Raw genomic sequence first — 23,130 nt, forward strand, 5'->3', positions numbered from 1 at the left:
CTGATAACTTTTGGATTTCTGTGTTTAACTGCACACGTATGAATGCTGTATATTCAGAGTAATGATGGTTAGCATGCAAGTCATTGCTGTCATTGCAGCTACAAAACCTTGATCAAATCAAATAATTTTACTGATGTTCAAACCAAAGAGATGGCCTAGTTCAGTTATTGCTTGTTATGCTGATCTGCATGTTACAATAAAAAGAGTAGCTGACCAGTTAAAATATTTGGGCTGGGCATGAAGTAGAATATTTGATTTATATATCAAGGTTTAAAAAAAAACTTCATCCTTCCTTAACTTCCTGGTGTTCCAAGTCATTGGGCAACCTGAAGTTGAATAATGACCTGTCAATATGACCCTGTCTTTTATCTGATCATAATTCCAAAGAAATGCGTTCTGCTTCCCCACAGCATAGTTAATGAATTTCATTTTTAATCTCTGAAAGTGCTATCGTTTATTTTAATTTCTTTTTGTATAAACTAAGTGTGAGAGTCATGGAATCGTGGGGATACGAACAGAATTCACATAAGATTAAATTGCTCAATTTAATATTTTGTGTTTTGCTAGAAAACACCATTGCAGGATATAATTTATCTTTTTATTTCAGTAAGTATTTGCATGAAAATGGAACTTAAATGTCAAATTTCATGGTATTTCCATTGGTGGTGTAGTATATTGGAATCTGATGAGTAGTGTTTTAAAATAAGTGAGAGTTTGAAAGTTTTACACTTACCTGTCAATGAGGGAGTGAAATTCAAAGAGAGAATCATGTCAAATCCATTCTTGTACACTTCATAGCAGGTAACCATGAAATGACATCATCAACGATGTGTTTCATCTACTCCAAACTTGGATGATGCTTGGTCTGAAGAGCCTTATTCAGAGGAAAAAAAGGGTAAAAATAACAAATAATCTAAGCAATCCAACAGAAGGTGTCCTTCGTGCCGCTTTTGGGAATTTGGTTCTCCAGGGAAGAAAATGTGGCAGATATCTGAGCAAAGGTGTAACATGCTTACCGAATAAGTAACCATCAAATGTATCCTAAATTTGGGTTATGCTGGTATAAATGTGAAGAGCTGAATGGTGTATGAAAAGGTAGCCTATGTGCACATGATGTTTGACAAAAAATCAGGATGCAAGAAAAAGGCAATTGCACACACGCACAAAACAAGCAAATGATTTCTGCACTGATAAACCTTTATTTACGGTTTCCTGAAAGGAAGGAAGTCGTGGCCTCTAGCTTATTGAAGCATAATTTTCCTCAGTAAGCGTGCAGTTGTGACTGTGTGGTTTATATTCCACCAGCGGCCCCCATCCTCTCAGTAGTACTGGCATAGTTAAATGCCTTTATGCGTTTCTCATGAGTCTCTTAAGGTTGCACAGACTTTCTGTGATATGGAAGAATTGGATGTTCAATCAAGATCCTGAACATATATTTCAGGTTGAAAATGTCAGCGAGAATGAGGAAAAAAATCTACAGAGGGAGATAACCAACCGGCAGTCACGGCGGCGCTTCAGGAAGATCAATCTGAAAGGAGAGCGGCAAACAATCACAGACAATGTGGATTCCTACCATACTGACCGATCTCAGCAGACCAGCACTTATCACATGGTAAAGCGATTTCTTGTACACATTAAGTATGCTTTTGGACCCTTGGCTAAGTTTAAAAATTAATATTGAAGATTGCCAACTGTTTCCAACTTACAAATGAATCAGCAAAATTCAAAGTAAATTAATAAAATTATCGTCCGATTTAAATAAAGTATATTTACACTGCAAGTGCAGTTAAATTTCAAAGGCGATCTCACCAGACATGTTGTCGAATTAGTAGGCTTTTTTTAAAGTGTCACACTGGATGTATATGTTGATTAGGTCAAAATGATACTTCAGCAGTATGACTAATTGCACAGATCATTTGATTGTGGGGTTTTCCACCTTTAAGCAAGCAATTTTTTTTTTAAGCTAATTATTTATTGTACATTCATTGGCTCTCAGTTTTTCCAATTTCAGTCCAAGTTATGAGAGTGAACTGTGTAATTTTGACTGATGAACTGGACAATAATGAGTTCCTTATGGACAACTAGCAGAGTAGTTTGGAGAGAAGGAGACAGACAGTGAGTTAATGCCTAGCACTAGAGACTGGGAGGATGCAAATTGAATATCTCTAGTGTGCTGAGTTGGTTTTGTCTACATTACTATCGCATAATGGCAATATATCTCAGTTTCACTTGATGCCTACTGACAGGACTATTTTTCCAGGCACCTTTGTTGGAGTTGTAAGGCACCAGCTTAAATGATGACAAGAGGTCTGGAATTTATAAACTTGAGGAGCACAAAAATTAGATGATAACATACCTTGGAGATTTTGAACATATGAATGTCTTCATAGTCTTAACACTTTCTTGGTGTCAATCGTTTATATAGATAAATGGTCAATTTGTGATCAGCAAAGTCCCACAAATAGCAATTAAATAAATGGTTGAGAGATAAATGATAACCAGGACACTTGGAACACTTCCTTGTACTTGGAGTAGTGCAATGTGTTTTTTATTCAGTCATGGGGTGTTGGTGTCGCTGGCAAGGCCAGTATTTATTTCACCATCCCTGATTTCCACTTGAGCAGGCAGATGGGACTTCAATTTGACATCTTAACTGAGAAATGACACCTTATGGTGTTGTATTGAGGTACTGATGCTTTAAAGTATTGGCCTAGATTATGCAGTCAAGTCCTAGGATGAGGCCTGAACCCACAAATTTCTGTCTTGGGGTTGAGTATTGCCCCTGAGCCAAAACAGGCGCCAAAAATTGTTGGAGATAATGAATGGTTATGCTAATTGGGAAAAAAATCCTTTTTGTATTGCAATGCAATAATTTTGAGTATTGTGTTCATTGTGAAGGAAGAACAAAGAAGTTGTATTTGTGTGTTGTATCTTAAAATGTTTTATAGCTAGTTAAATAGTTCTAAATTGCAATGTTAGAGACTAACTAACTTGCATTTGGTCCGAGAAACAGCAGTGAAACAGATTATCTATTTTAACTTTTGGTTGAGGGATAAATGTCCAGGACACCGGGAGGACTCCTGTGCTCTTTTAAAATAATACTGTTCTACCTTGTACATCATCCACAAAAGGCAGACTGAGTCTTGGTTTAATATATCGTCTGAAAAATTATACCTCTGACCCTCCACAATACAGTAAAAAGTCTGACAACTTCGTCAGGGGCTAACCCGAAAGCTTGCGAGTATATTATCAAATAAATAGGTTGGACTAAAACCTGGTGTTGTCAGACTTTTTACTGTGTTTACGCCAGTCCAACGCCGGCATACCCACATCATGACTACCTCCACAATACTGCATTGATGTAGCAGACAATATTGTGTTCATATCTCAGAATCCATGACCTCTTGACTTGGAGGCTTGAACTCATGACCTCTTGACTTGGACGGAAGTGAATGTACTATTGCCAAGTTTGTAGATGACACAAAAATAGGTGAGAAGGCAAGTAGTGAAGATGACAGAGTCTACAGAGAGAGACAGGTTAGGTGAGTGGCCAAACACTTACATATGGAATATAATGTAGGAAATTTGAAGTTATTTTGGTAGGAAGAATAAAGGAGCTAAATCTTATTCAAATGGAGAAAGACTGCAGAAAGCTGCAGCACGGGGATTTGAGGGTCCTCATGCATATATCACAAAAAGTTAGCATGCAAGTGTAGCAGGTAGTTGGGAAGGCCTTGACCTTTATTTCACGGGGGATAGACTATAAAAATAGAGAAATATTGCTAAAACTAATACTAAAAGGCGTAAATTGGATAGATTCCATCAGTTGATTTTTCATTGATGTTCCAGATTGATCCATCTAGAAGAATTGAGCAAATTAAGTAGCTCAGTTTATAAAATATACATAGAAATCATTAATTGTACAAAATAACCTGCTACGGAATTTTTTTTTCGTCTTTTGGAAACTGCTGGCCCTGCCTAAACTTTTATTTAGAAGACCTTAATGTTCCAGCAGAAGCCTGTTAAGTAGAACAAACAGCTGGTTTATAAAACTCATTAGAGGTACAACAGATACAGATGTAATTTCAGAGATATTTCATATGGCAAATACTTTTTACAGTGCTAAAAATTGGAGTAGTTCATGCTCTTGATAGCTTAGCAGCACATTTTTGTAACAGTTTATTTCCAGGTTTATTTCCTTCTGCCCCACCCCCCGGCCCCGGCCCTGACCAAATTCTCAGTATAGCACAGTCTATGGAAGATTCCCAGATTTGAATTGCTGACTGCTCTGAATTGATGATTTTGGCTTTTACAACTGAGATTGAATCAGAGTAACATTGGGTTTACAGATCACTTGGTCTTGTAATTTTTTCTCCAAACATAGCAGAGAGCTGAAATATATTTTGCAGATTCAACAAAGAATAACCATTAAATAAATTACAGCCATTAAAAGATATATGTGGTATTAGCTGTTGTCAAGGTGACCCTGCAGGCACTTTCTTGCAGCTTCAATGTTAAATCAATATGCAGTGTTTCCAGTTTCAGCGAGTACTCACCAACTCTTATGCTACATGTTTTCCTTTCCATTAGTCACCCTGGTTTTGAGCAAACATGGAGCTGCATGGATGATAAGTCTTGTTGCCTGACACACAGCATATGCATATACTGCTACCCAAAATGTGTTTAAGTTGGTACAACTTGATGTGTCCATTTATGTTATTGAACAGCAATATAGATGGATATTTAGCATTTGCATCCCTACTTTTTTACTCACCATATTGATGCCAAACAATCTCAAAACCAGGCTTCCCCTCATTTAGTCTCGTTTTATGTCACAAAATAGCGTGGGTTTGACATGACCCCGATGGCTTTACTCCAGAAGAATTTGTACTGTATAAAATAAGGTTTTTCTTTCAATAGACCAATATTTTTGGCTGTATGCATTTTTCCTGACTTTGTCTTTTGACTCCTGTAATTTTGAATAACCTTTCTCTTCCCACCCCATTGTGATCCCCAGCATCCATTGTTCCTATCATGTAAATGTTCAAATTAATTACTTTGCTTATTGCTCTCTACTGGGCTGCCAGAGAGGTGCACCTGAATTGTGCCTGTGTAGTTGCACAAAATAATATCAATTTTTAAAAACTGATGTTCCATATTGTGGCTTTAAAAACTGACAAAATTTACTTCAGTATTTTCTGCCAATGTTATTTGGCTACAAGCACAATGGTGAAGGAAATTGCCAATAATAGACCATAAAATGTGGTGTATAATCGACCCTGCATATGAGATGACCCAATTTTTTTAGACCCCAAACAATCTTAATTTTGCAAACAAATGTGAATGACTTTGTTGTGGGTTTTCACAGAGAAGATTAGAGGAAAACAAAATAACTAAACCTCGTGCTTCTAATTATCATGCTACAGGCTGTCTGCACTTCATGCTCATAACTAGTCTTTTCAGGCCAGTGTGGTCTTAGATTAAAAATACTATAGAGAATTAGCTGTTTGTCCAACAATTAAATCTTTACTGGTGGTAAGTGCCAGTCTAACATTTTGAGTGGGATTTTCTGGCTGTGCTTGCCCCAAAACTGGAAAATCCTGCCCAAGGTCAATGGACCTTTGCATGGTCTGTCTTCCTAACCACTACGATTCCTGTGGCCAAGAATAGGCATCACTGACTAGTTGAAATGACCAGTTTAGTTCTCTCAGGACATGATTGCTATAAGGTATTAGGCTGGCTGAGATGGTGCACCTTGCGGCAAACAACATGAATTTGAGCTTTCTTCTTCCCCTCAAATCGTGGGACAAATGTGAAGTTAATAATGGTGCAGTGATAATAATGTCAGGCATGAATAAGGGTTCAGACAGCAGTGCTGACTAAGTATTGCAAAGGCAGATGAAAGGTTTTTTAAAAAAATTGTACCACCTGTTCACAACTTACTGAAGTGAGATCCCACAAATTTATTACTTTCTTTGAAAGCTTCCAAGATTGGATATCACGTCAGGATGATAAATCATGACGTTGACATGGCCTTTACAACATGAGTTGCCTATCTTAACTGGCTAAGGTGCAAACTTGCATTAATGATATAAATCCAGCAATTTCATAATATGTAACAATTTCCAATGCAAAGGTTCAAGGCATATTTTGCATACTTAGCAATTTTGTTGAGGCTAACCTAACAGTTCAACTTGTTCTGTTTTTGGAGAATTGGACTTCAAAGTTTAGCTATTAGTCATAAGTAAGCTTACATTAACATTGCAATGAAGTTACTGCGAAATTCACCTAGTTGCCACAGTGCGGCGCCTTTCGGGTCAAAGTACCTAACCAGCACGTCTTTCAGACTGTGGGAGGAAACCAGAGCAGCCAGAGGAAACCCACACAGACAGTGACCCAAGCTGAAAATTGAACCCAAGTCCCTGGTGCTGAGGCAGCTGTGCTAACCACTGCCATCTTTAACTGGCACATCACTGCAAATTACTGGAATTACTATGAACTAATAATGCCAAGTGCTGGTAATTTGTCACTATTGCATATTTATTGGCTCAAACTGCTGGAAAAATACTGACTTAGATTGATAAATAGCAAATCACATTTGCGCCTCAAGACCAACTCTGATTTGGTTTGTTGGTCAGTCCAAATCACCTCCCCATCTTAATTTAGTTAAGATTGCTAAAGCATCTTCGGGGTTATTATTTACTAAACAATGAATTGAAATAGCCACGTTAATGCTGTGCCTGCTCATAGAATCCTACAGTGCAGAAGGAGGCCATTCAGCCCATTGAGTCTGCACCAACCACAGCCCCACCTAGATCCTATCCCCATAAGCCCATGCATTTACCCTACCTCGTCCCCCTGACACTAAGGGGCAATTTAGCATGACCAATCCACCTAATCTGCACATCTTTGTACTGTGGGAGAAAACCGGAGCACCCGGAGGAAACCCATGCAGACACGGGGAGAATGTGCAAACTCCACACAGACAGTGACCCAAGGCCAGAATTGAACTTGGTCCCTGGTGCTGGAGGCAGCAGTGCTAACCACTGTGCTGCTGTAGATAAGAAGGCATGTGACTTAGAGCTAAGGACAGCCGAGAGATGGACAGCAACATGTAAGGACCTAGTATAGGGTTCTTTCCGTCGTTGGACTCTCTACTTTAAGTATGTACATTTTTAAAGTTGATTTATTAGTGGCACAAGTAGGGTTACATTAACAGTGCAATGAAGTTGCTGTGAAAATCCCCCAGGTGCCACACTCTGGCACTTGTTCGGATACACTGAGGGAGAATTTAACATAGCCAGTGCAGCTAACCAACGCATCTATTGGATTGTGGGAAGCAACTGGAGCGCCCAGAGAAAACCCATGCAGACACAGGGAGAACATACGGACTCTGCACAGGCAGTGACCCAAGCTGGGAATGGAACCCAGGTCTTTGGCTGTGAGGCAGCATTGCTAACCACTATGCCACTGTATGTAGCTAGAGCAGGTGAGAAGCATTCTGCGTGGAATGGCTTGTCCGTCACCCTAAAACCTCTGCATCACCCACAGTGTGATGGAATATTCTGTACTTCGTTATATGGTTTCAGTATCGACACCCTTCAAGAATCTCAATAGCATCTAAGACAAAACAATCCTTTTCACACTTATTCTCCTATACTCATCTTCTGACCAATGAAACCAAGCATGTTGAATGCCTTCTTCACCACCCTGTTCACCTGTGACTCCACTTTCAAAGAGCTATGAAACTGTACTCCGAGATCTCTTTGTTCTGTAAGTCTCCCCAACATCCTACGGTTAACTGATTAGGTCCTTTAGGGAAGGCAGTCTGACAGGCTTACCTGGTCTGGCCTACATGTTACTCCAGATCCACAGCAATGCAGTTGACTCTTAAATGCCCTCTGAAATGGAGGGTAATTAGGAATGGCTAATAAGTACTAGCAACTTTCTCATCCAATGAATGCCTTTTTAAAAAAAAAGTGCTAATGGGGATAGCATCACCTCCAACTTCCCTACCATTCTAACTTTGACATTTTTATCATTGCTGCTAAGTCAAATTTCTGGAAGTCCATACCTAATAGCGTTATGGGAACACCGTTACCACATAACTACAGCAGTGGAGAAAATTGCTCACTACCACCATCTCAGTGCAATAAGTGATGGATAATGTTGAGGTTGCTAGTGACACCCATGCTCTGAGAACTGGTAGAAGCAAAACACTTGGCAGTCAATTATTTTAGAATAAAGTTGCTGAGACTTTTCCTTTATTTCAATTTAAACAATTTGTGCACTTCCCATTATAATCATTGTCACAGACTATAGGCAAAGAGTAATGGTAAACATGGATACAGCATATACTATGTAAAAGTTGTAATGTTTATTTGTAGAATTGTCCTTCAAGGTCCAATTTTTTTCCTTTATGTCCCTAATCCAAAAAAGAAACAAATTGTTCAGTGATTTACATCTGAATAACACTGCATTTGAAATGATTAAAAGATCTCAGTCTTAGCTTAAAATCATAAAATCGTAGAATCTCTACAATGTAGAAAGAGGCCATTCAACCCATTGGGATTAATGCTGGTGTAGATTCAATCAGGCCCCATCCCCCACATATTTACCCTGCTAATCCTTCTGACTCTAAGGGGCGATTTAGCATAGCCAATCAACCTAACCCTACACATCTTTGGACTGTGGGAGGAAACCCACGCAGATATGGGGACAAACTCTACAGGGGCCAAAGCCGGAATTGAACCTGGGTCCCTGGTGCTGTGAGGCAGTGGTTAGCATTGTGCCACTTGTTCTATATCACTTTATTTTTGAGCATAATCGTAACTAGGGCAGTGATGGTACTGGAAACAAAAATAAGATCTACATCTGTCTTATCTTTTCCAGACTCATGTCACTATTAGATTTTTTTAATGTTTGTGGTGTTCTGCTCTATAGCTTATGGTGGTAACAGGTCTGCGGTATGAAGTTTCCTTTACTGTCTGACTGATCAAACTTTTAAAAAAAAAAGAATGTTGCACTGTTAGTACATTAAAAGCAACCTTATATGACATAATGAAAACAACAAAACCATCTCTATGTGTGATTGGAAACTTTATTGCGATGTTTATGCTTCAAAATGATACTACGGTAAAACTAATTTTGCACCATCCTGTAATAGACAGATATGTGCAAGAACTTTCTGGCTGTGGTTGCCAGCCATATATGATGCACTTCCTTTTTAAGAACGGTTACTATGAGTAAGATAAAATGTACTTTTCACTTTAAAAGCATAGATTTTCCATCAGATTTTCATTTGTCAAGCAAGACAAGAAAACTTGAGTCCAAGGTATGAAACTAAAAGACATAATGATGGTCTAGTCAACTAAGAGATATAATTTTACAGCCAGTCCAGTGAACCAAATAAAAGGTGGATCGATAGGCTAACTAATTAACCAACACACATTATTGAAAATAATAGAAAATACTGAATGTGGAGGATCAGCTAAGGAGCAAATTGTTGGATCTTTGTTGAGGATTTGAGCAGCATATGGTGGAGGTGGACCAAAATGGCCTTTGTGATGGGAGAATATATTGGATTTAAAACTCAGCCAGAGCCAATAAGACATTGAGATTGAGTAGACAACTTTAACTGACACATTGGTCAAGGGGAGGAGTGAACTCAGTGGTGAAGACATAAAATTTGTGCAAGGAGTTGAAGTTGATGACCCAAATTAACACTGACATCCCTTACTTGGAAGTTCAACTTTTCCATTAATATGGAGAAGAAACCAAGATTTGCTGAAGGATAGCTATGATTTCCAGTTTGCCTCTTTATTGTTATTCCAGAGTTGCTGATTCTATTTTAGGAGATTGCATCATCTTGGTTGTGATGACAACTCTGCTCCCTCTTCAGGGAAATATCATATCTCATTATGTGCTGTGCTGCAAATCTCGTTGATGCTTATAATTGGACCTGTTCATGTTATGTTATTGAGCACTTAGTGATGGAGAACACTTGAACACGACAACCAATGGACCTAAAGGCTAAATAATATTTTGCCTTTTGGGAAAACAGACTGGAGTGTTCCTCTCTTTGCACCAAGAGCCAGAGAATGGGTGGAGTACACTTGCAGACAGGACTTCCTGAATTTTACAAATATGAGAACCTGGCCTACTGTGATTCTACATAATGAAAAGCGATAAGCAGGAATTTTTGGGTGTTGCTTGTATAAAAGTTGCCAAAAGAATTGCAGTCAGAAGTACAAATCCCTGGGAATGAAAATGTAGAAATGATTTCAGTCAGTCTAGAGGGATACAATTACATCTGCTTTTCCAATGCCCATTTGAAGATATTGCTTTAGAGAATGATATTGCCATGTTTTTACAAGCAGCCTTTTACAGGAGTAAATTATTTATATTGTAGTTATTTTTAAGATACTTCTCAAATAAACCAAAAATAAAATGAGTCCATTCTTTCTCAACAGTGAAAATGATAGCATCATTGACTTGTTTTCTATGATAGTTTTATCTGCATTTATTTTTATCCTTATTCTTACATTGTGCAGAGTATTATTTCACTGTGCCAACAGGCTATCAAAAAGATCAAATTTATTTATTTTAGTGCCACCTCCCCCCCCGCCCAATGTTTTCAAATGTCAGATTTTAACACACTTCTAATGTTTCCTGAAATATACATCTTCAGTGGAAATGCTGGAACATTGTGAAAAAGTATTGCATCTATTTAATATGTATATGAATATGTAGTTATTTCACATAAAAACAAATGTTGGATATTCAGCATACCAAGCAGCATCTCTGATAGAGAAAAAAAGTTAATGTTTCAAGTCCATATCACCCATCCGTAACTTTGTTACTCTCTCCACAGCTATCGCCAGATTTGGCGGGTTTATCCAGCATTTCCTGTCATATTTCAGATTTCCAGCATCCTCAGTATTTTGCTTTTATACGTTATTTGACTATCCCTTTGCTGTTATGTCAAAACGTTTTGAAATCTAGCTCCTCTCCAAACACGATGCAGCATACTTGCAAGGTTTCATGCCAATGCATCACTGACAGAAAGGAATGTCATGAATAGTTGCTGCGGTATTTGCCTGTTCCTTTAGTTCCTAAACTCTTGAAAAAAATATTTTGGCACAATTCATAAATCTCCATTGATTTTTGTTTTAAAGCTGGAGGACTTGCCAGGTAGTCATTTCTCATGCTACATAATGCAAGGTTATGTTAAAATGTGTCATAATCTTGTTGCAGTGTTATAGATTAAAGTATTATTGAACCCTGTTATGGGGTCACTGAAGTCTTTTATTTAAAACTTATCAGAGTTAGTGGACAAAGTTACAGGGCACCTGAAACTTTTACTGAAATGTATCTGTGTTGCAACTGACTTGGGCAGTTACAGGATTTCGTTGGTCACAAACCTACAGCAGGAGTGTTATCGACAATCAATGCATCCCTGCTGATAAGCTCCAGGATCTTGTGCTTTGAGTCAGTTGCTTACCCCAGCTCTTCTGGTATCTGTGTGTTGGGTAGATTGTACTTATAATTTACTTTTCTTCTCTACCATTATGACAGCTTTGTGGCTCATCTTAAAAGCATGCAGAACTATTTTCCGTTATTGCTAGACCACCCACTCTAGTAACCCGAGTAGCTATTTTTCATGCACAAGTCCAAGTGATGAATGTTGCCTGTTTTTTAAAACTGTGATGGCATAAGAGCTAAACTGCTAATACATTTTCTGGCACCTAACAGTGGACGTTGATTTAGGAGCAAGAGGCCTGACTGGTTTATATTTTCTGCCTCCTAATCATAGAAGAACTGTACCTGATTGGAACTGCCAATTACTATCATGGCAAAATGAGCTAATTCAATGTAGATTACGGATCACGCCTGAGAGAATTTTCTCAGATAATCAATATATGGCATACCATTCGGCTTTTAACCATTCAACCAATGGCACGATCCATACCTTGCAGTATTTAAATATTGAGATAAAGCATTCTTGTACAATTATATTCTTATATAATACCCCAAAGTAGAGAAATTGAACTTGGTTATCTGAAGAACAAGTAAATAGGACACTTGCTAGAGTGCATGCCTCTACCACACTGTTAACTCAAAAGATATTGCAATTCCATAGCTCTTCCCTGAGATTTTTTTCCTATTCAGTTGATGCTCTATAACTGTAAAGGTGAAAAAATAAATCTCTTTATTAAGGGCTTCCATCTTTAAGGAAGCTTCAGGCCAATCCACATTCCCCAAACTGCTCTGAAAACTTTGCATACGTTTTTGACAGCTGTAACAAATTGCACTATAGCAGCTGAGACAATCCACAATATTCTTTAAAAAAATCAACAGCAATCTCAATAACATAACTGACAATTTTTTAAAATAAGTCAATTTGCCCCCTCACAGTGTCAGTGGATTCTTTAAAAAAAATTTCAGGGTCATAATTAACACTAACTTGGATAACTCTGCTAGTTTTGCACTCATTGTCACTTTAAAAGAGTTAGAAGGAAAGAAAAAGCTCTTCTAATATCAGAGTAATGATTTGAAACATACAGAATCCCCCCGCCCAACATCTGAATCCTCTATCCAAATATCATTCACTTGCTTTTCAAACTTACTCTAACAATGAGACCTTTGATCACCTGCTTTACAACAGTTAGTGCTGTAAAAAGAGGGAATGTCCTCATTTCTACTTCACCACTGGAGCCAGGGTCATGTTTCACTTCTGTCTCACCTGGCCTGTGTCGGGAAGGTCGGGCCAGACAGGAACTTTCCATTTCAAGCACAGGTGAATACAGAGTGGCAATCTGCTGCTGATTGCCACTCTGAGTAAGTTACGGACCATAGTTTATAGACAAACAAACTGGGATGAAAACATTAGCAACAGAGGTAAAGACAAGCACTAAACAATGTGTATAGTGCAACAATTGATTTGGTTTCAGATGTTTTCCTAAATTGAGCAATCAAAGCAGACGTGACTTAAAATTGTCACTTCCACCCTGTAATTAGATTGCAGCCTTGAAATCGCTCTTAATCGTGTTATTTCCATGTTGAAATAAAATTTGCATTAGAGAATCATTTTTGTTCAGGATGTTTTCATTTTCTTGCCACTATGATTCTATAAAATGAAACAAAATCCATGTTTTAACAGCTTGTAGGTTTTTTGACTATACACGGGTATCAATTCATGCAGACAGGGATTTCTTTATCCAAACGAACAGCATTGATACCTTCCAGACCCGTCTCCATCACCATAGAAAAACTTGTTGTTAGGCTTGTCAGCAGTCTGCAGATGGAAAGGACAAGAGGCTAGTTACTAATGGGGTGTGTTTTCTGGAGTGAATTTGGCTGTGAATCCTCAGCTTTGCACCTGCAATTCCTTTAGACTGGGAGCTTTGGCAGCAGCAAGTTTACTGGTCTATGCTATCTTGTATCTACTTATAATGATGATCAAGTGATACCGACTTTTGAGTTTTTGGAGGGGTGGCTTTTAAGCTTGAATTCTGATGTTTGTGTTGACAGGTTCTGAGGCAATGTATCTTCAGGATACATTAAAAGGAACTAAAAGTTTGAACATTTTTTTTCACTGTCTTTCTGGCACTCAAAACAAAACAGCAGTTTCCACATGCAGATTGAAAATCCTGTGATCTGATATCTGCACCTGCTTGCTGTGTGGGGTTTAACTTGCAAAGGCTTAACCATTACCTCTTCTTGATGAAAGACAGATTTGCACCTTTGTGATAACAAAGGTGGAAGTTGTGATTCTCTGATCATATCCAGAACTCAGTATTGATGACCCTTACTTTGAAATGTAAGAAAAGATCACTTTTATTTTGAGCTTGCTATTTTAAATCCAAGACCAAATAAACTCTGCTCATCAAGATTAGGAAGAGACAGTTGGAATTCCTTGGACATGTGATAAGAAATCAAGATGCTAATGGGAAAAAATTAATGGTAAAAGAGATCAAGACAAACAAAGAATAATCATTTTAAAGAATTTTGCAAACTGGATAAATGTACCACCGATGAAGATGATCCATGTCTCCAGAGCAAGATTAACATGAAGGGGCATGGTATCTGAAGAGAGAGATTTCAAAACTACAAAATAAATGTCTAGTTCTTCCATCTCATTAATATCTATATTTAATTGATTTCTTCAAATGCAATTTTATAATTTCCTAAAATGTGATTTGACATTTCAACCTATTTGAATATATTTGTTTAGAACATAAGAACATAAGAAATAGGAGCAGGAGTAGGCCATCTAGCCCTTCGAGCCTGCCCCGCCATTCAATAAGATCATGGCTGATCTGTTGTGGCTCAGTTCCACTTTCCCGCCCTCTCCCCATAACCCTTAATCCCCTCTCTTATCAAGAACCCATCAACCCGCTTCTTAAAAATATTTAGCGAGGCAGCCTCCACCACTTCAACGGGCAGAGAATTCCAGAGATTCACCACCCTTTGAGTGAAGAAGTTCCTCCTCAACTCCGTTCTAAACCGCCTCCCCTTTATCTTGAGGCTGTGCCCCCTAGTCCTACTGTCTTTTTTGAGCGGGAAGAGTCTCTCCACCTCTATCCTATCCATCCCATTCATCATCTTATACGTCTCAATGAGATCTCCCCTCATTCTTCTAAACTCTAACGAGTACAAGCCTAGTTTATTCAGCCTCTCCTCATAGCTCAATCCCCTCAACTCCGGTATCAGCCTAGTAAACCTCCTCTGCACTCCCTCCAGGATGTGAGGTCTATGAGGATGTGTCTAGGGCAGTGGATAGAGGAGAGCCGGTGGATGTGGTCTTTCTGGATTTTCAGAAGGCGTTTGACAAGGTACCTCACAAGAGGTTATTGCAGAAGGTCAGGGGACATGGAGTTGGGGGTAGGGTGTTAGCGTGGATAGAGGATTGGTTGTCAAATAGGAGGCAGAGAGTGGGGGTCAATGGGTGCTATTCGGATTGGCGGTTGGTGACTAGTGGGGTGCCCCAGGGGTCGGTGCTGGGGCCTCAGCTATTTACCATTTATATAGATGATCTGGAGGAGGGAACCGAGTGCAGGGTGTCGAAATTTGCTGATGACACCAAGATTGGGGGAAAGGCAAATTGTGCGGAGGGTGTGGAGAGTCTGCAGAAGGATCTAGATAGGCTGGGCGAATGGGCCAGGAAATGGCAAATGGAATTTAATGTTGGCAAGTGTGAGGTGGTCCACTTTGGTAGGAAGAATGGTAGGAAGGACTATTACTTACGTGGCGAAAAACTGCAGCAGGCGACGGTGCAGAGGGACCTCGGGGTCCTTGTGCATGAGTCGCAAAAACCCAGCTTGCAGGTGCAGCAGGTGGTCAGGAAGGCGAATGGGATGCTGGTCTTCATAGCGAGGGGGATTGAATATAAAAGTAGGGAGGTCTTGCTGCAGCTGTATAGGGCATTGGTGAGGCCGCAGCTGGAGTACTGTGTGCAGTTTTGGGCGCCGCACCTGCGCAAGGATATTTGTTTACTGTTTAATAACTGACAACTAGGATGATTCTTTAGCATTTGTAATTATGCCTATCCTTAATTTTGAGTCTAGTATCAACTATCACATTTTCAAGCCAACTGTATTATGTGTTAATGAAATAACTCTTGACTAGAAGCTTTTCAAAGTGTTGAGAAGATGTTATTTTGTGTATTTGTTTGCTGTCTGTTTTTTGCATAACGTGCCAAGACAAGATAGATGATGGGTTCAGACATTTATACTTAACCAAAAGCTTTAGCAGGTAACACAAATTAAAGTGACTTGGAAGCATAGAATATTAGATCAGCAAGATATTGTATAGCAATGAGAAAAGGCAATGTCACCAATGATCTGGACCGGAGAAACCAAATTTAGGCTTTATGCTTCTCAAAGAGATAGAAAATTGGTAGAAGAGCATAAGGACTGGAGGGGTGCAAATCCTCTCGAACACATTGGAGAAACGTGCTAAGTACAGTAAAATACCATATTTTGGACCCCAATGGCCTACAAAAATCTTAAAATTCTAATTGATAGCATAACACTGAGTCAAAATGGACAATGCTATACTTCTGTTTATTTTCCCCCATGAGTAACTAGACCAAATAGATTCTGCCTAGAGTGAATATGTTGTGTCTATTGTGTATTTCAAACCCTAAGAATGATTTCTAAGCCTATGAGAATATGTTGCCTTTTAGATAGTCAGTGTGAAGGTTAGAACTGGAACGTATTTTTTGCATACTTATAAGCTTTTATTTACATACAAACTCAACAGTTTCACTCTGCTTCTATTGGAGCACAAGTGAATCTCAATACCTGACTGTAATTAAACACCCAATTAATACACAATTAACATAATGCATTTGGAATAATCTATTGTCAAAAAAAGGTAGACTTGAGACTGTTAGGCATATCATGCTATTAGATAATTGTACTAGAAATACTTGCACTTTGCATTTACATTTCTTGGCCTTTGGATGTCTCAATGTTTTTCTCCCCCTTCAGGTACCATACCCTTAGAGGGTGTTGCACATCATTGACTATCATTGGATTGGTCCATGATTATGCTAGGCAAAGTTCTGCGGTGTTTTGTTATTGCCTTCTACAGTATGGTTGACCAGGAAATCTCCTATTCTTACCACCTGCCATCAGGCATGAAAACGCTTTACAGGCAATTTTCTGAATTGTGGTTGCTCTTATAAGAATCATAGGAGCTGATTTACACACACCAAGACCCTTCATATACCATAATGATAGTGTTGTTGACTGATAAATATTGACCAGGACACCACAAGAACTTTCCTGTTCTTTCTCATGATAGTGTCATGGGATCTTTCATACCCACAGAACTCAATGTCTCATTTAAAAAGCAGCCTCCCTGACCGTGCAGTACTCCCTCAACATTGCCTTTGAGAATCAGTCTTTAATTTTCTACTTCAGCCTAGAGTGGGAATTGACCCACAATCTCCTGACTGAGCCACAACTGACATCTATGTTATAGCACAAAGCATATTGTTTTGCATTATAGTGTTGGACTTACTCACTCTCAGCAATTGCTATGATTTATAGCACCTAGCTGTGAAAAATTCTGTTCTATTATAATTAGGAGAAAACAGTTTTGTAATCCATGGGTTCAGAATAGGTATTTAAAGGTGTGCTGTTATAATTCTTGATGTTTTCTGAATTCATCACAGTTGTGTTCATTACTCTGGAACATCCTGTCCATCAGTTGATGCTAACCTAGGCATCATATTTTTTGCAGATAAACACTAGTTTATGCAAAGGGGTTAACCACATTGTCTCTACTCTAAATGGTACAGTATAAGAGTTGCATTAGAATATGTTGGGGTGGGGACTTTGAGCTGAAGGCAGGATTGATTACAATTGCTATGTATTTAACGTTTTACTTGACTGAATAAAAATGCATTTGCTTAAGGAAAGGGTTGAAAAGGCGTGAAATATTAGTCCACTGTTCAGCTCTCAGTTTTGTGATTCAGTATTAGGCTGAGGAAGCAGTACCGCATACATAATCTCCTAGGTAAATACTCCAGAGAACTGCATTTGCTGAAGTTTGATTGGCGAGTAAAGAAAAGGGATGATGTCATCTCACTTGAGGGCAACTGTCAGGAAATAAAATTTAGTTACCATATTTACACAGATTCAGTAATGGGATCTGAAATCAAGCAATCAAACAATAAAAGGACAGATTTCATAAAAATCATGCATAATACTTTAGGCGGAGGTATATTTGATTTTATTTTCTTACTTAAGATAGCATGACAGAATTTCAATGCCACGGGCAAACGGGAGCCAGTCTTTTGATAGATATTTTCCTCGCTGATATATATATAAAGTATAATCAGCTAATTGTGAAGCTGAATGGGACTCCATAAAAAATTATCTATTGGCAATCGTTTTCTTGCAGCTCGCATTTTTATCTGGTTAACACAGTGAGAAACCAGGATAAAGAAAGAACAAACTACTCAGCAAATTTAATAGAAAAAAAATTCCAATGAAATGTTCAAGTTGATGTTTAAAATGCTGACCTTATTGTACAGTGATGTTTAGATGCTTGAATCTAAAGGAAGCATGTGACAGTATTGTTTTTTGCGAGAATCTGGAGACTAGTACATAGTTTTCTTGATACTATATTTAAGCCTGATCTTTTTGATTGTTCCTATTCACGCCTAACTTTAAAGCATGCATTCATTTGCATAAATGTTGGAGTCTTTGCAATTGAGATCCAGATTTTAAATTTATTTTTTGCTAGCACTATGCTAAATGCTTGTTAACTGTCACTAATGAGCTTTGGATTGAAAGATAATTTTGCACGGCAGTATTTGATAGCCTCTGTAAATCATCCACTGATATTTGTATTGTTTGGCAAAATATTTTTAGAAATAGTTTCATTATGAAACCAATTAAATTTACTTTCTTTATGTTCATTCATTTGCAAACTTGCTAATTTGATGTAAGCAAGGCTTTTTTAAAGACTAGTGTGCTGCAAATGTTTTGTGTGGCTTATATTTACAGAATCGATTCAGATCACCATTGTGTCTGCAGCTTCAGATAGCTGAGCTGATTGATCTGCTGCAGTTTCCAATGAGCTCTCTTGGAAATGATGTCACTGCTGTAGCTGTATTCTCCTCCCACCCTTTTTTTTCCCCTCTCTGTTATTAGATATTTCATCTCGCTGTGGAGCATCCAATCAATAGCTACTTTTCCTGAGGGACCAGCTGAGGAAACAAGCAAAGATAGTCTGTAGGAAATGGTTCTATATCATGTGATTTTATCCTAGCTGCAGCTCCTCAGAAATTCATTTGCAATACGGAATGTAGAAGTTCTCGTTGAAAAACTGGGGTTGGATTAATTGTGACATTTTGCTGCTGCACCAGCATACTGAGAAACACGTAGTAGCTTGCGCATCCTCCAGTGGTGTTCTGCAGTATCCCTGGACTGTCAGGTTTATAAAGTCAGCCTGGGGTATTCGGCTACCTCAACTGCAATGGGCTTAAATTTCCTGAAGTGACTTCCTGCTTGCTCTGTTCCAAAAGCTGTTTTTGTTCTCTTCTCCCTTCTGTTTGCAAAAGGAAACTTTCTTTCTTAATCCAGGAAATGGCTTTCCTTGTACGTTGCTATGCCAACTGTTTGCAGCCTTGGTCCTCCAAAGTAAGCATAGTTGTTTGTTTACCATTCTGAATGTTATCTTTGCAGAGAAGTTACTTTTTGAATTTTATGTCTTGTGCATGTTATATCTTTGATATGTCAGATTACCTGAGAGAGCTGTAATTCTACTTGAATATTCGAGTAACAGAATATTACCGTCAGTGTAGAGTTGGAGTAATTACTGAAATCTTGTTAGGAATGCTGAAGGGAGGTCAGTAGTGGTGACCCTGCCAGTTGTGAGCAGCCTTGGGCTAGACATGTATCCATACGCATCGGTTTTGGTATCCTATAATAGAGTACTATTAGATGTAGGAAGAGCTGGAATCCAGCAGAAATCTTCAAGCAGGCCTACAGCCCCTTGTTGCTGTTAATACTATATTTGGACTGAAGCAATGAACAGCTGGCTCTGTTCGCTCTCTTCTGATCCTACCGCATCAGAGAATTAGATATTTAGTTAGTTTTAAATACCTCAGAAATACTTAACACATTTGAACTTCAAACATTCCCGAGTTTCACAGCTTGCTATTTTCTTTTCGGGTCGGACTTTGCCCCTTATTGTTTTAGACAAGTTGAATTACCTGCCTTTTTTGTGAATTTTTGCATTCTTTCCAAAGTTTTCTGACGTGCCTCGCAATACCAAACTTAAATAAAGCATGCCGAACTAGCTAAGTTTATTTTTGTGTGAAAGCATTAAGATCTATTTAGTATACGTGACTGTAGCACACCAAAGAAATGTGGTAAATGAGTTGGAACAGAATGCTTTTTCAAAGTTGTAGTTAAGTTTGTTGCAGTGTGACATTAAAATACTGCTTTCTGTACTTTTAGGAACTACTTAATCCTTATTTTATTTTCAAAAATATTGCCTTCCCCATGCTCCCCCAAACAATCATGTTAGTTGTTGCTTGTCTTGGACTGCAAATGGTTTACTCATCTTTTAGTTCAACCTGGATTAGATGAGTTTTAAATGTAATTATTGATATAGGGTAAAGCTACTTTTGAAGTTCATGATGGATCTGTGATGTCCACAAGTGATGAAAAGTTGAATTGTGTTCCACATTTTCCATCGATGCTAATATAGGTCGAATATCCTTCATCCACAAATCCAAAAACTGAAACATCCAAAAACAGCACTTTATTTGAACTTCAGTGACCTTTTGGCACATGAAGTCTAATTGTTTGTCTGCACTCTTTACCTTGCAATTTTCTTTGTGATGAACTGGTCAAAAAGAAACTTGTTTACAGGTACCCTGTATTTATTATTCAGTGATGCACCTTACTTTTCTCTCCATCGTATTTACTTTGGACTGTAGCTAGCCTAGGCTTGGATTATTGTAATGAGCTTATATGTGATATCCAAAAACCAAAATTATCTGAAATCAGAAATGCAATTGGCCTTGAGGGTTTCAGACAAAGGATACTTGACCTGGAAGCAATTTTGTGCTTATTCAAAGGATATGTTATGTTACGTTACGAATTAGTCTTTAGACGATCTGGATTCTGCTATGCAATGCAGCAGGGAGTGCAGATGCAAAGCCAGCTCTCCAAGTTTACTTAATTAAAATTAGTGCCCTTGGTGCATTTCAAGAACTGCGTTGACTCCTAATCCTGACTTAGGCAGTACATTAAGGAGGAAGGGGGATCTGCTTGTCTACCTTCAATTGCTCATTATATTTAAATTTTACTGAGTCAATTAATTCAGTATTTCAAAACGTTAGAAGCAGTTAGGCTAAAAGAGTAGCTAGCATTGTAAAAACATTTCCAATAATTAAGTTTTGTGTATTGGTTTGATCAGGCTTGGTATTTCAAATATTTTAAGTACTAGAAACATAGAAAAACTACAGCACAATACAGGCCCTTCGGCCCACAAAGTTGCGCTGAACATGTCCCTACCTGTGTCCTAGCCAGCAGGAAAAATTATTACATCATCATTAAGAAACTACAGAAGATGAAAAATTACTTTTTTGAGATGCACTTTGCTTCTGTTTTCTACCACACGTCATTTTTATTGTTGCTTATGTTGGGCTATTAGTGATTTACTTTTCTGTTTATTTATCAGTTCAGCATATTAGAAACCTGTATTTAATTATTGATACACCTTTGAGGCTAATGATTTGTGAGGGCTGCCTGCAGGTGATGAAAATTTGTTTTACATTTATGAGATTTGTAGCTGAAAATAACATTGAAGCACTGCTGATAGGTTAAAAAGTACTTATTTGTCATTTTATCTTTAGAAACGTGATTGGTGACAAAAATAATGTCATTGGAACTTTATTGTTTGACTAAAAATTACGGCACAGAAACCAATCTCAACCATTCAATTGTTGCACACAGTGACCTTATTTCCATGTGCCTGTCCTGTTCCATTATCCTTCTTATCCCTCTCTCCTTTATGCACCAATTGATCTATTCCTAAATGTTGACACGATCTCTGGTGCAATCACTTATTCCATTTAGTTCATTTTAGAGCTTTGTAACCCTTTAAGTACAATTTTTCTTTCTTGTTCTAAACCTCTTTCATATTTAGGCTTGCATATCCTACTTCTAGTGTCCCATTTTGATTCTGTTCAAATTTTGAACGTTGTTAAGCACATCTATCAAATTACTCACACTATTTCATCTGCTACAACAAAGTAAAGAACAAATTTTCAAATCTCCTAAAAGACATTAGTATTTTCCCATTTCAAGCAGTACCCTAGTGAATCTGCATTGCAATCTTTTGCCTTATCTGTAGCATGAAGCTCAAAATTGAACATTGGATTCCTACTAAAGCTTTAAGTAGATTGACCTCAACTTTTATATTCTGCTTTTCTTGCTATAAATCCCAGTATTCCATTAGCTTTTTAATTTTTAAAATAATTTATTCATTTGCCAGATATGGGTATTTCAGGCAAGGCCAGCGGTTGTTGTTCTTGAGTGACAACATGTTTCCAAGTGAGATGGTATGTGATTAGGAAGTGGTGCTAACATACTATTGGATTTATGCTGTTGAAACAGACCATTCCATCTAATGAGTCCATGCCAGTGTTTATGCTCCACTTGAGCCTCTTCCCATATTTCCGTGTCTAAAACTACCATCAATTCCCTTCTCCCTGAAATGTTTATCCAGCTTCTTATGGAATCCCTACAGTGTAACTGGAGGCCATTCAACCCATCAAATCTACGCTTAAACTCTGAAAGAGCATCCTACCTGGCTCACACCTCTGTCCTATCCCCAAAATCCCACACATTTATCATGGGTTAATCCACCCAACCCACGCTTCCTTGAACACTAAGGGACAATTTGGCATGTCCAATCTACCTTTGGACTGTGGGAGGAAATCCGAACACCCAGAGGAAACTGCGACAATGTGCAATCTCCTCGCAGACGATCACCCAAGGCCAGAATCAAACCTAAATCTACTTAAGTACAACTATATTTTTGGCTTCAACCTCTCCTTGAGGTGGCAAGTTCCAATTCTTATCACTATTTAATGATTTCTTCTTGGTTCATTTCTTGGTGATTATGCTTTATTGATGGCCAGTTGCCACAAGAGGAATCATTCTCTCTCTATCCACTTTATCAATAACTTTCATAACTTTAAATACTGCTGTTGGGCTACCCTTCAGTCTTTTTTTCCCCCGAGAGTAAAAGGACCCAACCTGTCAATCACTTCTTGAGATGTATACTTGTGCATTTCTAGTATAATCCTTGTAAATCGCTGTGCAATCTCCATTGCCTCCATATCCTTTGCATAATGTGATGTTGAGAACTATGTGCACTGTTCAAAGTAAGTTCTATCCAAGATTTAATGCAGGTTTAGTAAAACTTGCCTTCTTTTTAATTCTATCCCTGTAGAAATAAAGCCAAGCGTTTGATTGCTTTTTAAAGGGCTTTGTGAAGCAAGTTTTCGTCAGAGCTCTGATGGAGAGAGATCCAATCTCTCCACAGATGCAGTCAAATCTGCTGAGATTTCCAAGCATTTTTGTTTTTGTT

General features: G+C 38.3%; 1 protein-coding gene across 7 annotated transcripts in view; it reads left to right on the forward strand.

Moving 5' to 3' along the window:
* LOC145351783 (rap guanine nucleotide exchange factor 6-like) overlaps window positions 1-23,130 on the forward strand; it is a 360,268-nt gene that overhangs the window by 173,450 nt on the left and 163,688 nt on the right. For all 7 annotated transcript variants that reach the window (XM_080201415.1, XM_080201409.1, XM_080201411.1 and 4 more), the window contains exon 6: window positions 1,442-1,612. In XM_080201415.1, the coding sequence (XP_080057541.1) occupies window positions 1,442-1,612 (171 nt within the window). The remainder of the gene's footprint in view (window positions 1-1,441; window positions 1,613-23,130) is intronic.

This window comes from Carcharhinus amblyrhynchos, chromosome 13 (assembly GCF_965287045.1).
Source record: "Carcharhinus amblyrhynchos chromosome 13, sCarAmb.v2.hapA, whole genome shotgun sequence".
In the NCBI taxonomy this organism is placed as follows: Eukaryota; Metazoa; Chordata; class Chondrichthyes; order Carcharhiniformes; family Carcharhinidae; genus Carcharhinus; species Carcharhinus amblyrhynchos.